Raw genomic sequence first — 16,792 nt, 5'->3', positions numbered from 1 at the left:
GGATGCAGCTTACACCTCATCCATTTCGCATAACATTTTAAAATACGTTCATTTGAATGAGGCTGGTTCACATATGTGCGTTGCATTCGGACTCCGTATTGCCCAAAAAAGTGTGCATTTTCTGGACATTGAGGTGCGAATTGCAAGCACATTATGTTCTATGGGAGCACATCCGATTCGCAGACGCATTCTGCTGAGAACAGGATAAAATCCTGATGCAAGCCTGACCTGATCCTGATCAAAAACTGACGTGAAACGCTGAAAAACGGATTTTTCTCTTCGCAGGGAAACTGGAGCTTCAGTTCGCACCGCACATGTGTGAACCGGGCCTAAGGCATTTTATAGGATTAGAAACAGGTGCATAGTAGGCTTAAAACTGGGTGAGGTACTGCCGCCTGACTGCTACTAAGGACCCTTTCACACTAGGGCGGTGCGGGCGTCGGTGGTAAAGCGGCGTTATTTTTAGTGCCGCTTTATCATAGTTTTAGTGGCGCTAGTCGGCCGCTAGCGGGGTGGTTTTAACTCCCGCTATCGGCCGAAAAAGGGTTAAAACCGCTGGCAAAGCTCCGCTCCTTCACCCCTTGATGCTGCTAGCAGGATTTTTTTTACTGTTCTGGCAACGCACCGCCTTCGGGTTTCACACTGGAGTGAAAGGAGACGCTTTTTCAGGCGCTATACAGGTGCTATTTTTAGCGCTGTAGTGCCTGAAAAACGCCTCAGTGAGAAAGGGGCCTTAGGTGAGGTTTATGGCCCTTACACCATCAAAAAATCATACAAAAAATACCGCTTTTGAAGCGATCATATGATAATCTGGATTGTTACTATACAGCTTTCGAGAGCCGGTCATGACAGTTCATCCCATTATTATCCAATGGGATAAGCATGAAACATTTTCTCATTCGATACCACATCGTACAATTTTTGTTTAATCAGCACAGTTGTCGCTTGAAAATACAATACAAAATACACTACAAAACATTACATCACTTCCAAATTTTTATTTCATTGTACAAGAATTTTCGTAACTTTAGTAAACTCTTAATTTTCGATATGAGACTAGCATGCAAAAAAAATGGACGATCATTCATCCGAGAATCTCATTGAGTGTTCCAGGCATTAGTCATAGGTCATAGACCATGGTAAGAATGAGCACAGCAACAAATCACAAGGTACTTATACTACATCAGCAAGGTCTCTCCCAGGCAAAGATTTCAATGCAGACTGGGATTTCAAGATGTGCTGTTCAAGCTCTTTTGAAGAAGCACAAAGAAATGGGCAATGCTGTGGGACCGTAGACACAGTGGTTTGCCAAGGAAATGTAATGCAGTAGATGAAAGATGTATTGTGTAAAAAGGCTGTCTTCTCTGACCTCCCCTTCTTCCACAGTCCCCAATTCATGCCCTGATAGAACAGAGCCTTAGGGCACTCTGCACATGCTTACTTTGGTGTGTATTGCTAGAGAGTTTTGGTTTTTGATCAGCACAGGGCTAAACAGCACTATCCAGACAAAGGGTCAGGGGTCCTGCAGCCTCATAGGACAATAAAGGGAGGATGAAAACTCCTCCTACAATCTTTAAACAGTGCTCAGCTGGACACAGAAGTCATAAGACTGTTATATACAGCTGATGAGAAAGGGTATTTAGTAGTTTATATTTACTAAAATATTTGCATTACCATGTTCTGCGTACTGTGGGAGACAAGATATAGTGAATGCAGGGCCCTGGGTTTAGTAACAATTTAATGCTACAGAGACAAAGGCTTATTTTAAACTGATTTTTACTGTGAATTCAATATATATTTTAGTGTGCATAGTCTGGGCACAGGTTCACTTTAACAAAGGGAAACTAGTTCACAAAAAGCAAAAGAAATGATAACCTTAGACAACATGCACAGTGCATAAAATAAGCACTTACCTATTGATTTTCCTGGTGGGCACAGTGAGGTCATAATGTCATTAAGCTGTTCTTGTAATATATTTACCATAAATATCTCAGATGGAGAAATCTGAAAGAACTGTTCCTATAATTTCAGAAGAGACAGCATATGTCAAAAATGCCTATAAAGCAGAATATTTAGCATATTTAGCATTAAGGCTGCATTCACGATTTTGTTCAGGTCACCAATGTAAAAGGCAGAAAAACGCCTGTAATCTGCCCCAAAGAAGCTCATGTTCTTTTTTGAGCTTAGGGCGTTCAGGTGACAAATGTAAATCTGTACTCAGATGTGAACAGGTGCCATTTTGCTTGTTGGGTATTTTTTAGGCATTTTTTTCTGGTGTTTTACAAGCGATTTATGACCTGAAAATGCTCAGGTGTGAACGTAGCCTAAGAAACAATATCGACAAGAAACGGCAATCAATTTATTTATACCCGTGTTTCATTTTTTGTATTTTTTTTTTTTGCATAAAATCACTATTTTACAAATAAATATTCCTAACATTTCTTTAAAAGCACACTGGTTATTTTACAGGAAAGTCCAGCACTGCCTGCATGCTTTTTTGGCAGCTTGTGTGAATTCACTAGTTAAGGCATGTTGATCTTAGGTCGAAGATGGGGTGTGGGATTTGTGCTATTCAGAGGTTTATTTTTAGCACAATAGCCCTACAGAAAGGCATCACAAATAGAGGTCCATCTGTTGTCTGCAAATGGTAGATAAAAAAATGTTTGTATGCAATAATACAACAAATGGCCACTGCCCTCACCTATAACTGGCCTTTGCAGGAGCACATGGAACGGAAACGCTTGCAAAACAAAACCAGAGAAATTCCTGGCTCAACTTACCAACCAGCCTGCTAACCAACCAAATTATCTTGTCTAATAATATGTGCTAAATCCCTGTTTTTACCACATACTGTTAGACAGGACAATTCAATTGGTTAGCAGGTTGGTCAGTAAGTTCAGCTGGGAATTTCTTTGATTTTGTTTTGCAATAATTGTTTTAGACCTAGTGGTTAAGGTGGGCCACTGGCAGATCCACAGTGGAGGTAGTTCACGGTTTGGCAATATTCTTTACAAATGGAAACAAGACTTGTAAGCCTTTGTAGAGTGTAAAGGGCATGTTGGGAGTTTTTCCAAATCTCATTGAAGACCTCAAAGAGCAGATAAAACGAGAAGGTTTGCAGCCACAGGTGCTCTGAAAGCCCTAATACCGGAGACAGTGGTCAGACCCTTCAGCTTCAGATTGGCAGGTGCTGCATCAATAGAAACATACTTCCTTAATAAATGGCGAGAAGGAGAACAGATGTCAGCATTGAGTCTTTCAGGATGCAACTTCCTTGTCTTGCACCAAGCAAATAAGCCCCTCAAAGGCATTGACAGGTTTTTACCTTCTTCCCAATTCGGCACAGTAGATTAGGGAGAATCTGGAGGGATGGAAAGGTGTAGATCAGGTTGAACTGATCCAACAGTGTTACCATTCCACTGCAAAGGCCCGAGAGTCCCTGGACCTGGTGACAAACCTGCTCATTTTGTTGTTGAATAGGTGACAGGAGTCCCACATCTGGTGTTCAGCACCTGTTGTGAAGCCTTTGAAAGACTTTAAAAGACTTCTGGATTGAGAGTCAATTCTCCAGGATCCAGATACGGATGGCTGAGAAAATCCCCCAGCCAATTTCCACACATGCGATGTGGACTGCAGGCAGGCCTGGAACGTGAAAGTTCTGTCCAAGAGAGGATCAATTCTGCTCCCCTTAGAGAAGCATTATTTATGGTTCTTCCTTCATGACTGATGTGGAGCACAGTCATGTATTCTTGTTGAATGGCATTTCAATAGAGCAGTCCAGAGTTGAAGGGATAATTGAATCACCCTTAGTTCCAGAATGTTGATTGAAAGGTGAGCCTCCTCTAGTGAACCAAGTCCCCTGCCTCAGGAAGGTGTTCAGGATTGCTCCCCAAACCAACTGGCATGAGTGTAGAAGGACGTGTTGTCTTGAGAAAGTATGTTCCGGTTTTAGACTTTGCATTGTAAGAATGGGAAGAATGAAAGGAACCTTTTCTAACCTCAGGAGATAGTAGACCTACTGGTAGAGAGACAAGCCTTTATCCTCTGGGGCGGGTGAAAACCTTCATTCCTAGTGACCTTTTTGATATACTTATCCAAAGAGGGATCAGAACCAGGGTAAAAACAGGTGCATCTCACAGGGAAGTTTAGCTGACCAGCATTTAAGTCAGAGAATTTTGTGTATATGTACATAGAGAAGGCTCATTCTAGAAAAAAATGTCTGGCAAACAATTCATGCAGTAGCGGAAGGCAGAAGGTAACAATTTCAGCTGGTTATGAACAAAGAGATCTGGGCCATATACTAAGTCCAGACAGCAATAGTCTGAAAAACTGCCACAGATACAACTGCAGGTTGCATGTCAAGGCTAGCATGGGCAAAAATAGCTTTAAGGAAGGTCTTTAACTTGTTATCTACTAGATCTTTAAACATAGTATTGTCCTCCACGGGACTATAGTGGTCTTGTTGAGGTAAGAAATTGCTAGATATAACACAGGAACTGCCCATTTCCAAAGAAAACCCTCATCAACAGGTTAATGTTGAGGTAAAACCTTTAGCCAAAGAAAAAAAATCATCTCTGGATGCAGCAAGTCCCTTTTAGAGGACAGCTTCAAAAGAAGCATAAACCAGAAAGGTCCACATATTAGACATGTTATGGTGAGCTAACTCAAGTTGTTTCAACATTAAAGAGAAGCATACAGCTTCAATCTGTGTACCAATAGTCTCCTTAAATTTTGGAAAAGTTTCTATTGCAGGTGTATCATCCTGAACAGATGCCTAAGACAGCAAGGATGCTTTCACAGCAGATGCCTCTTTCTCTGGTACTATATTCAAAGACTTAAATCAGAGGGGCACAGCTGTGAACCTTGTAGCTTAAGGCCTCAACAAGATTCTGACTACGAACTCTGATACTGTGGCAGAAAATTCCTTTCATGACAAGCACTGGCCAGAGGGCCGGTTGAAAGAGCAGAAGGCTGCAAAGAGTCACAATGGGGTCAGCCATGAGGAGATGGTAACAGGGCCCTAAAATTATCTAATTTAACTCCTGATATAGCTAAATGTTGAGCCTGAGCTATACACCCATCTTACCCCTGTCTTTCTGATTATCTGTAATGTGTGTAAACAAATGTCCTCAAAGGGGTACTCATCAATGCAGTAGTGGTGCAGGGGGCTGGGAATGCCTTGTTGCAGGCACTTGTTGGATACTGTAGCTTAGGATCAGTGAGCATAAACCGCTACTTGTGTGTCTGCGGGGTTGGGAACCAGGCGATATTGCTTGGTGGGTGTCATTAATCCAAAGAGTAGAAGGCAGGGTGTACATGCATAGTAACTTTCCACAAAGATAATTGGGCACCCTGGGAGAATGATTAAAGAGCTTCCACCTTGGACTCAACAAATTGGCAGGAATAAGAGATTTAACCCTATCCTGGCTTTGTCACCCATGGTGGGCATAACCCTGCAGGGGTCTGCAGAGATATTTCTCTGCATCAGGCAAACCATGGCTATGGACTTGTGAAGCACCCTGCAGCTAATGCCACATGCTGCAAGGGCATGCCTACAACAGGATTTGGTGCAAAGCAACATTACAGGCTGGCCCTGCATCTTATAGCAGGCAGAGTGCCCCATGGGTCTGCTGAGAAGTCCAGTGATCCAGAAACTGCATAAAAAGCCACAGTGGCTATGGTCCAGCAGAGTGTTAAAAGAATCATTTTGAAAGGAATCATTATGATTTGAATGTGAGAAAAAAACTTTTATGTAAGAAGGTAAGCTTTTCTCAATAGACTATAGAGGTTCATGAGCTAAGGAAACTAGCAAAACACTGAGGCTAGCTTGAAGTGAAAGGCATTAAATAGGGGGTAAAGGGAAAAGTGGACATGGGACTTTAAATGAGGCATGCCATGGAGTCAAAATAACATGAAGTATATGGTATAGAAAGTCTACTACAATCCAAGAATAAATCGACATAATCGCAGAAAAACGCAATACATGATAATGAAACACAAAAAAAGTAATAAAAACCAGCTGACGTATAAAAAAAAAACATATTGGAACACATAAGTATATATTGTATTGATGCATGATGGTATATGCACAATAATGACACAACCAAAAATAGGTATAAATTACAAGAACCAGACTGTCTTGGTATCCTTGAAAAATCGCCATGGAACTCAACACGTTTCGTGGAACATGTCTACCCATCAGGAGTACAGTATAAGGAATGTCTATAATAGTGAAAAAGCAGTCTGGAACTTATTAGTCAGCTGGAAATTAGTTCAGTTCCCAAAGGGAGGGAGAGAAAGGGGGTAACAGCAATGTCTGATCCGGGGCCAATGTATGATCCAGGGCCGAGGCAGGAATGACCCAACCATACCAAAGGAACAGCCAGAGGGGCAAGTCAGAAAACTGCAGAAAAGTCCTTGGAGTAGTGGGATGCAGGGACAGCTCGCATCCTCACTAATCTAAAGATAAATATATATATCTATATCTTTGTGTGATATATAAAAGTAAAAATATGAATGTGTGTGTGTATATACAGTGGGGCAATTCTGCAAGATCTCCCACATAAAAAGATGAGAGAGGCCTGTAATTGTCATCATAGGTATACCTCAACTATGAGAGACAAAATGTGGAAACAAATCCAGACAATCACATTGTCTGATTTTTGAAAGAATTTATTAGCAAATTATGGTGGAAAATAAGTATTTGGTCACCTACAAACAAGCAAGATTTCTGGCTCTCACAGACCTGTATCTTCTTTAAGAGGTTCCCCTGTCCCCCACTTATTACCTGTATTAACGGCACCTGTTTGAACTTGTTATCAGTATAAGAGACACCTGTCCACAACCTCAGTCACACGCCAAACTCCACTATGGTGAAGACCAAAGAGCTGTCGAAGGACACCAGAAACAAAATTTTAGACCTGCACCAGGCTGGGAAGACTGGATCTGCAATAGGCAAGCAGCTTGGTGTGAAGAAATCAACTGTGGGAGCAATAATTTGAAAATGGAAGACATACAAGACCACTGATAATCTCCCTTCATCTGGGTTTCCACGCAAGATCTCACCCCGTGGGGTCAAAATGATCACAAGAGCAGTAAGCAAAAATTCCAGAACCACAGGGGGGACCTAGTGAATGACCTGCAGAGAGCTGGGACCAACGTAACAAAGACTACCATTAGTAACACACTACGCCGCTGGGGACTCAGATCCTGCAGTGCCAGATGTGTCCCCCTGCTCAAGTCAGTACATGTCCGGGCTCATCTAAAGGTTTGCTATAGAGCATTTGGATGATCCAGAAGAGGATTGGGAGAATGTCATATGGTCAGATGAAACCAAAATAGAGTTGTAACCAAAGAACACCATACCTACTGTGAAGCATGGGGGTGGCAACATCATGCTTTGGGGCTGTTTCTCTGCAAAGGGAACAGGACGACTGATCCATGTACATGAAAGAATGAATAGGGCCACGTATCGTGAGATTTTGAGTGCAAACCTCCTCCCATCAGCAAGGGCATTGAAGATGAAACATGGCTGGGTCTTTCAGCATGACAATGATCCCAAACACACCGCCCGGGCAACGGAGTGGCTTCGTAAGAAGCATTTCAAGGTCCTGGAGTCCTAGCCAGTCTCCAGATGTGAACCCAATAGAAAACCTTTGGAGGGAGTTGAAAGTCCGTGTTGCCCAGCGACAGCCCCAAAACACTTGTATAGCGCTACCTATGCGAACTGAATCGCCTCAGGGCGCTTTCTTGCCACCAGAGTCCATCTGTGGCTTCCTTTACCCCGTAAGGTCCTGACACACTTACAAACACATACAACATTGACATACACATACACATATTAAGGCCATTTTTTTAGACAAGGTCTAATTAACCTACCAGCATGTCTTTGGAGTGTGGGAGGAAACCGGAGTAACCCGGAGGAAACCCACGCAGGCACAGGGAGAACATGCAAACTCCAGGCAGATGGTGTCATGGTCAGGATTTGAACCAGCGACCCTATTGCTGCTAGGTGAAAGTGCTAACCACTACACCACTGTGCTGCCTAGAGGAGATCTGCATGGAGGAATGGGCCAACATACCAGCAACAGTGTGCGACAACCTTGTGAAGACTTTCAGAAAACATTTGACCTCTGTCATTGCCAACAAAGGTTATATAACAAAGTATTGAGATGAACTTTTGATATTGACAAAATACTTATTTTCCACCATAATTATTTGCAAATAAATTCTTTTAAATATCAGACAATGTGATTGTCTGGATTTGTTTCCACATTTTGTCTCTCATAATTGAGGTATACCCTTGACGACATTCACAGGCCTCACTGTGTGTGTATATGGTGGGGTCACCTAGGATCCTAAAGTAAATCTTACAGATGTGCTTCCATGGAATAGAATGCAGTTGCAATGCCTCTCAGGTGTAAAGAGGCATGTACTGACCTGCTCAGGCTATATGCTTGAGATACAGGGCGGGGCCCTGCCAGTGTTATGCCATTGGCCAATGGACACAATAGTTGATAAGTGGACAAACCAACCATGCAAAAATGCCTTGAAGGAGCAGGTGCACAAAGTGGAAAGAAATAAAGTTGCTGGGACAATAAAAAAAATATACCAAAGTGCTAACAAAAAAAAAAAAAAGTGAATCTGTCGGGTGTGGTAACATGGAGTAGACTGCTGTTGCAATGCCCCTCAGGTATAGAGAGGCATGTACTGACCAGCTCAGGCTGTGTACCCAAGATACCGAGCGGGGCCCCGACAGTGCTATGCCATTAGCCAATGACCGCAAAGGAACGGGGACAGGACCACCTTCAATGTGCGCCAGACGTAGATCCCTACACATCCACCACTCGGCATAAGATGGACAAAAGAGGTTGCCACATCCTGGCATCCATAGATGTCACAGGTGGGCAGCGCGTGCATAGCACCGATGTGTGGGATAGAACTCACCACCCACACCCCAACAGGGATTAGGAGGGGAGACAATGCCACACATCGGAGCCCCGGAAACCAGACAGACAGAGGCAATATGACCCCCCACCTGGCAGCTGAGCTTGCTGGAAGCTGAACAGCCAAACAAAACTAAGAATGACAAACTTCGTAATGTTGGTAAACAATATATACAGATATAATACTATGGTGATAAAAAGGGAAACAAAAAAAAAAATCAAAAATAAGTCTATATGGGTGGCGTAATAGATCAATAAGGACCACGGGGTGTCTTCCACCCAAATAATGGCAAATAGCAAGAGATGTGACCTATTATCGCCTCCATGACATGCCTCCATCCCTAAATTACTTTGTATGTAAAAGGGAACAGTGGTCATAGGACTTTAAATAAGGTATGTCACGAAGTCAAAATAACATGAAGTAAATGGTATAGAAAGTTTATTACAATCCAAGAATAAATCAACATAATCGCAGAAAAACACAATACATGGTAATGAATCACAAAAAAAGTCATAAAAACTGCACATGCTGCCCACCCATGAAGTCTATAGATGCTGGGATGTGGCAGCGTCTTTTGTCCACCTCATGCTGAGTGGTGGGTGTGTGGGGACCCTGTCCCCGCTCCCTTGCGCTCACTGGCATAGCATTTAAAAAAAAAATAATTTTTAGTACTTTTTACATTTGGTATATTTTTTATTGTCCCAGCAACTTGATTTATTTCCATTTCATACACTTGCCCCTTAAATGCATTTTTTCATGGTTGGTTGTTCCACATATCGCCTATTGTGTTCATTGGCCAAATAGCATAGCACTGGCAGGGCCCCGCCCTGTATCTCAGGCATATAGCCTGAGCAAGGGTCAGTACATGCCTCTTTACACCTGAGAGGCATTGCAACTGCAGTCTATTCCATGCAACCACACCTGTAAGGTTCATTTTGGAATCCTAGATGACCCCACCTATACGCTTTGTTTTTTGTTAGATATCGTTTTTTGACACTTGCATATTTTTATATATACTTACACGTTGGTATAATTTTACACACACACATATATATATATATATATATATATATATATATATATATATTTACACACACACATACACATTATATATATATATATATATATATATATATATATATATATATATATATATATATGGACATGTTCTACGAAACACGTCATGTTCCATTGTGATTTTTCAAGGATGCCAAGACAGTCTGGTTCTTGCAATTTATACAAATTTTTGGTTGTGTCATTATTGTGCCTATACCATCATGCATCAATACAATATCTATTTATGTGTTCCAATATGTGCTGCTTTTTATAAGTCATCTTTTTTTGTTTTGCTTTTTTTTTGTGATTCATTACCATGTATTGAGTTTTTCTGTGATTATGTCGATTTATTCTTGGATTGCAATAAACTTTCTATACCATTAACTTCATGTTATTTTGACTATTGTGACATGCCTCATTTAAAGTCCCATGACCACTGTTCCCTTTTACATACAAAGTAATTTAGGGATGGAGGCATGTCAAAGTGGAGATAATAGGTCACATCTCTTGCTATTTGATTATATAGGGGGAAGTCCCTGCAACCTTTTAGCCATTGCCCACAAGGTAACTGCATATAATATTATTGGTTGCACTAGATTAACTTTTTTCAACCTATGTAACTTTGTAAACCAGTTACAGTGATTTAAAGAAGCACGAGTCCTGTACGATCAGGAAAAGTTACTCTACCTATAATGTTGCCATTTTTAATGTATGTGGAGATTGTTATACATCTCACTTTTATTGTGTATTTCTGTGTGACTTCTATACTATAACCATGCTACCAATCGTTATAAAGTGAATGGGCACGTATACAGTAAAATATTTAGCCTAAAAGAGATTGGCATTATTAAAACAGCTGAAAAAAGGAGAGAACAGCTTGCCATAGCAACCAATTATTTGATCAAATCTTCTGTAACATCACAACAGTTAAAACTGCTTACAGTTTTGACCCAGCATACTGGGTCAAAAAACAACCTGACAAGCGTTTTGAATCCTTACCTGCACTAGCCCCCCAAAAAACCAAGGCAAAACTATGGAGTATACATACGCGTTTTTTTTTGTTTAAGAAATAGTTCACTAAGAAAAAGCCACTACAAAAAAATGCTTTACCAGGAACCCTTGAACCCTTGGAAATATTAACACAGAATACAAACACATCCTATAGCATCAACATCACTCCATTGCCTATTTAACAGGACATATACGGTATACTTACAAATCATAAATCATTATACTTACTGCATGTCTCCACAAATAAGCATTAAGTGACCCAGTTTCATCTTCCAGTGTAAGGTTCATAAGAAATACATATGTTAAGGGTTCAATACCCAATGCTAAATCAACAAAATAGAGAAAATAATGTTTTAGTGTCTGGCTTTATATTTTAATACAAAATAAGTCAATTTAGTTTAGTGAAAAACACTACTCATCTTTTTTTGCAAAGTTTTCTGTGGAGGTGATACAAGGTTTTACCCACTTGCAGGTCCCTATTGCTAAATGTGACCCCGGGGAGAGTAATCATTCTCTGTCCAACCACACCCAATAATTGCAAATAAAAACAAAAATACTTACCTTTAAGTGCTTTTTATACTGCCACCAGGTCTACAGAGGAAGGGGCTGCAGGTTGGGAGAAGCCACAGCATATTGCTGATTCCTGATGTGATGTGGGGTAGTGGACCATGCAAGCATACCATGTGAATGCACAGTGCACTGTAGTCCATATACGCGAGAGGTGGAGTGACAACACTACCACCCCATTAGCAGCCCGTGGATAGCTTTATTAAGGAAGCCATGAAGTGCATATCACTGCAGAGATATGGCTGTCAAGGCTGGGAGAAGGTCTTGGCAAGCAATTAATATACATGGCATCAAACTCTGGAACAGTTAAACCCATTTCTACACTCCCGGACACTGCGTATTGCAGCACAGAGCAAAAACTATTCTTGTAAGCAGCACCCTGCTCTTCTTTTGCTCTATGCTGGGTATTAAAATAGAAATTCACCTTTACAGAATGCTCCTGCAATCCTCTCCACTGGTCTAAGTGCTTAAAATTCCTACTGCTTTCGCTCTTCTCCATCCAGTGCTACCAGGACAGACCAGACAGATTCTGATTGGAGAGCGCCATCCGGTCCAAATTTCCTGGACCAGTGTAGCGGCTTTTGGGAACCCTGACAGCTCAGGATTGTGGGAGGTAAGTACAGCGAGGACAGTAAAGGTGAACCAACACTTTAACCTCAGTATCTGCTCATATTCTGAGGTAATGTACACGGTATGTTAGCACCTTCACTGTTATGTATTACGGGTATGATCCAATTATCAATTCTAAAAAATGACAGCAGGTAGATTAACATTTTGCCCATTATTGATTGAAAAAACTCTGTTGCATTTTAAAAAATACAAAAGTATAACAAATACAGCGTAAAAGAGGACTTTTTTTAAATGAACTATTCCTGGAAACTTTGTTCTTGTGTAGAAATGTAATATAAAAAACACACTTACAGGTTTGCTCTCTGTGTTTCCAGACACATGCTGTAGTTCCATCCTCCAGCCACTAAGGCCCCTTTCACATGGTTGCCTCTGCTAAGTGGAATCCACCTGCTCAGCAGGGGATCTCTCCGCTGATTCCTACTGAGTAGGTATATGCTCCGACACAGTCCTGTTCTCCTCTATTGATCAATCGGATGGAAACGGACTGCCTGTCTGTTTCCTTACGATTCACTAGACAGATGGGGAAAAGGACCACCATCCCTCTGTATTTGCCAGAAAGGATCGGACCGGATGGCGGCGGTTGTTAGAGGACATGAATCCGCTGACACCTGCCGCTCCATAAAAGAGACTAGAAAACTGATAGGCAGACCTGATCGGACTTCCTGTGTGAAAGGGGCCTAAAGCTGGCCATGAACTGAAGGCACGGATGTTCATCTGAACATTTATATGAAAATTCCCATTAGCACATTTAATGACATGATGAATGTTGTTTGAAAGTACTTAACCACTTGAGACCCACGCTATAGCTATATTGACGTAGTACCGTGCACGCGCGGCGCGCTCCGTGATCGGCGAGTCTATGAGACTCGCCTGATCACCGATCCGAGCAAGGGGTCGATCCCGACCCCTTATCACGTGATCAGCTGTCAGCCAATGACAGCTGATCATGTGATATAATGGAGCCAGTAATCGGCTATTATTCCGCTGACAGCACGAGGAGAAAAAAAAAGAGCCGACCACCGGCGGCCAAGATCGGGACATCAGTCCCGATCACGGCCAGCCCTGCCAGTGCCCACCTGCCCCCTGTCAGTGCCCACCTGCCCCCTCATCACTAAACACAATTAAATAAGTGCCCCCGTCAGTGCCACCCAGCAGTGCCCACAGTGCCACCCAGCAGTGCCCACAGTGCCACCCAGAAGTGCCCACAATCTGCCTCAACAAAGGTGCTGCACCCCAGTGCCACATATCCGTGCCCATCAGTGTCATCTACCAGCCGCCCATCAGAGCCACCTATCAGTGCCACCTATCAGTGCCACCTATCAGTCCCATCTATCAGTGGTACCTATCAGTGCCCCTTAGTGCCACCCATCTGTGCCACCCATCTGTGCCACCCATCCGTGCCATCTTATCTGTGCCCATCTTTGCCCATCAGTGCCGCCTTATCTGTGCCTATTAGTGCCACCTTAACTATGCCTATCAGTGCCCACCAGTGCAGCCTATCAGTGCCCACCAGTGCAGCCTATCAGTGCCCACCAGTGCAGCCTATCAGTGCCCACCAGTGCAGCCTATCAGTGCCCACCAGTGCAGCCTATCAGTGCCCACCAGTGCAGCCTATCAGTGCCCACCAGTGCAGCCCATCAGTGCCCACCAGTGCAGCCCATCAGTGCCCACCAGTGCAGCCCATCAGTGCCCACCAGTGCAGCCCATCAGTGCCCACCAGTGCAGCCCATCAGTGCCCACCAGTGCAGCCCATCAGTGCCCACCAGTGCAGCCCATCAGTGCCCACCAGTGCAGCCTATCAGTGCCCACCAGTGCAGCCTATCAGTGCCCACCAGTGCAGCCTATCAGTGCCCACCAGTGCAGCCTATCAGTGCCCACCAGTGCAGCCTATCAGTGCCCACCAGTGCAGCCTATCAGTGCCCACCAGTGCAGCCTATCAGGGCCCACCAGTGCAGCCTATCAGTGCCCACCTATGCAGCCTATCAGTGCCCACCAGTGCAGCCTATCAGTGCCCACCAGTGCAGCCTATCAGTGCCCACCAGTGCAGCCTATCAGTGCTCACCAGTGCAGCCTATCAGTGCCCACCAGTGCAGCCTATCAGTGCCCACCAGTGCAGTCTATCAGTGCCGCCTCATCAGCGCACTTCAATGAAGGAGAAAAATTACCTGTTTGCAAAAAAAATTTTTGCATCTTTTTTTGTTTGTTTAGCAAAAAATAAAACTTCCAGCTGTAATTAAATACCACCAAAAGAAAGCTTTATTTGTGGGAAAAAAATGATAAAAATTTCATTTGGGTACAGTGTTGTATGCCCGCGCAATTCAAAGTGCATCAGCGCTGAAAGCTGAAAATTGGTCTGGGACTGAGGGGGGTTTAAGTGCCCAGTAAGCAAGTGGTTAAACATAAATCTTTGCTTTTTCCATTTGATTTGTAAAATGAATGGACTTTCCTAACGTAAAACCACATTCATTGCTAGAACTGTATTTGTCCGAGAAAATTTTTCCATCCTGTTCCTTCAAGCGTTTTTCATTACTGCTTTTGAAAACAAACTTTGATTTGACCCTTCTAAACAATTAGTAATTAAAACGAAAAAATGTTAACACTATGTGTGTCACTATGTGTTTTTAACTAACATAGAGGTTGGTATGAACCACAACACCAGATGGGGGACATAGTTAACCAGCACATCCGAAAGAGTGCTACATGTAAAAATTCTTCTGATAGCTCTGTCTAACGAGACAGTAACAATTACATAAATGGTTGGAGGAACAAATGAGTATAACATTTTTTTTTGAAGGGCATTTTTTCTTTCTATTTTATTTTTTTAAGGGTGACAGAATTGCTTGAAGGCAGGGGTCTCAAACTAGCGGTCCTCCAGCTGTTGCAAAACTACAAGTCCCATCATGCCTCTGCCTGTGAGAGTCATGCTTGTAACTGTCAGCTTTGCAATGTCCTCATGGGACTTGTAGTTTCACAACAGCTTGAGACCCCTACTTTAAAGCAACAGTGTATTGCCTGTGTTACTAAATAACTAACACATTTATTGTATTTTAAATACAATAACATCTAGTGAGAAAAAAAAAAACCTCACACACACACACACACACATATATATAAACCTATTAATATATACTATTAGCATTATAGCCCTCTTTGCTTAAATGTCTGGGCCATCTATTGTACTGGATGGTACATAGATGCAAATAACACAAACTAGATTACTCTGGTTATGACTAGTGAACAGTATAGAAACCCAGAATAAAAATAGGAAAACCTGAAAGATACACATTTTAGAACCTAATGTAAATGACCAGCATGGTGGTTACAAATATCTTTTTATTAATGAAGAACTATGATACACAGTACGAATAAATAAGAATACATACACAGCATTATTTTTGCCCAACAAATGATTGTTTTGATAATATGCCATCATTAAACACATCTTTGATTGCTTTCCCATACTCTACCTTTTGCTATTTCAGTAGCATTCCAGAATCCTTGATGGGTTAAAGAGCTAAGTGCTTCTATAGACTTCAGGCTTGAACAATTTCTGCACCTGAAAAAGTAAAGCAGATTTAATTGAGCTGCCGGCTAAAGATTGTCAAATTAGTATAGCACTGTGCCTGTGACGTCCGGCTTTGCTGACAATTCCTTCCATGTGGTACATGCAAATTGGAGCATAAGAAAGAAATAGACATGAGCATGTGAAAAAAAAGCCTGGAAAATTCTCTAAATTAAACCCCTAGGGCAAAAAAAATATCATTACGCACCGCAAAGTAAATCCCAAAGCTGTAATCATAATAGCTAAGCATAACTTTTTTTGGATTATTAGGCCCATAGCCAGGGCTGGATCGACATCACTGGAGTCTGTAGACCTGCCAGTTTTGCAACATCTTTTTGTTGATATAGTCGACCCCCGAAATTCACAGGGGGTCATGTTCTTTGAGCACCCGCGAACTGTGAAAATCCGCAAATTTTGGATGTGGTCGTTTTTTGGGCGGCATCTTAGGGCTTAAAGAACAAAAATTAAGAACACTCAGCGAAACACTTGAGATAGCTACTTATGGTGAACTGTTATGATGCTGAAACGCTAGGCTGGGAATAAATCTGGGAATGATTGAGGCCGCAAAATCTGAACCGTGGCTTTGTGGGGGTCAATTGTATATCCTAGTTTAAAATATTATAATTATTATGATAATGTGCAAGTAATCCTTTATGGAATGAGTAGGCCTGCTAATGATGGAAAAATGTGTGGGGAATTCTTACACAGGTAAACACTGTCCCTTTTGTGGTAGGAATACGTGTACTGTATCTAATTGTAAATCTCTCCCTGCCCATAGATCATGATTATTAAAGATCACAAAAGGGAAGTTAGCTCCTCAGAATCTGAAATTCTGTAGGGCCAGTCTTGTGATGCATGCAGCTATGCAATGCATAGTTGGTGGTTGCAAGGTTGGCGACAATATTCACTATTGCAGATTCTTGTGTTATCTGGCTGCTCAGTGAGATATGAAAGTTATGCTGTCACAACAACCTGACTGAATGTTTCATGAAGCTGGTATGTTTCACTGTTGCTTCTTGT

The 16,792-nt window shown here is 42.2% G+C and overlaps 1 protein-coding gene across 3 annotated transcripts in view; it reads right to left on the bottom strand.

Annotated features, from left to right (window-relative positions):
- POT1 (protection of telomeres 1) overlaps window positions 1-16,792 on the bottom strand; it is a 154,180-nt gene that overhangs the window by 8,351 nt on the left and 129,037 nt on the right. For 2 of the 3 annotated variants that reach the window (XM_077472610.1, XM_077472611.1), the window contains 3 exons: window positions 15,678-15,766; window positions 11,242-11,336; window positions 1,914-2,019 (listed from right to left, as the gene is read on the bottom strand). In XM_077472610.1, the coding sequence (XP_077328736.1) occupies window positions 1,914-2,019; window positions 11,242-11,336; window positions 15,678-15,766 (290 nt within the window). Of the gene's footprint in view, window positions 1-1,913; window positions 2,020-11,241; window positions 11,337-15,677; window positions 15,767-16,792 lie in introns of those variants that run through there. The other variant, XR_013270871.1, reaches the window with a different exon arrangement.

Source organism: Lithobates pipiens, unplaced genomic scaffold (assembly GCF_037356315.1).
Source record: "Lithobates pipiens isolate NorthernLeopardFrog02 unplaced genomic scaffold, aLitPip1_a1.2 Scaffold_8, whole genome shotgun sequence".
Lineage (NCBI taxonomy): Eukaryota > Metazoa > Chordata > Amphibia > Anura > Ranidae > Lithobates > Lithobates pipiens.
This window is presented reverse-complemented; position numbering and strand designations above follow the sequence as displayed.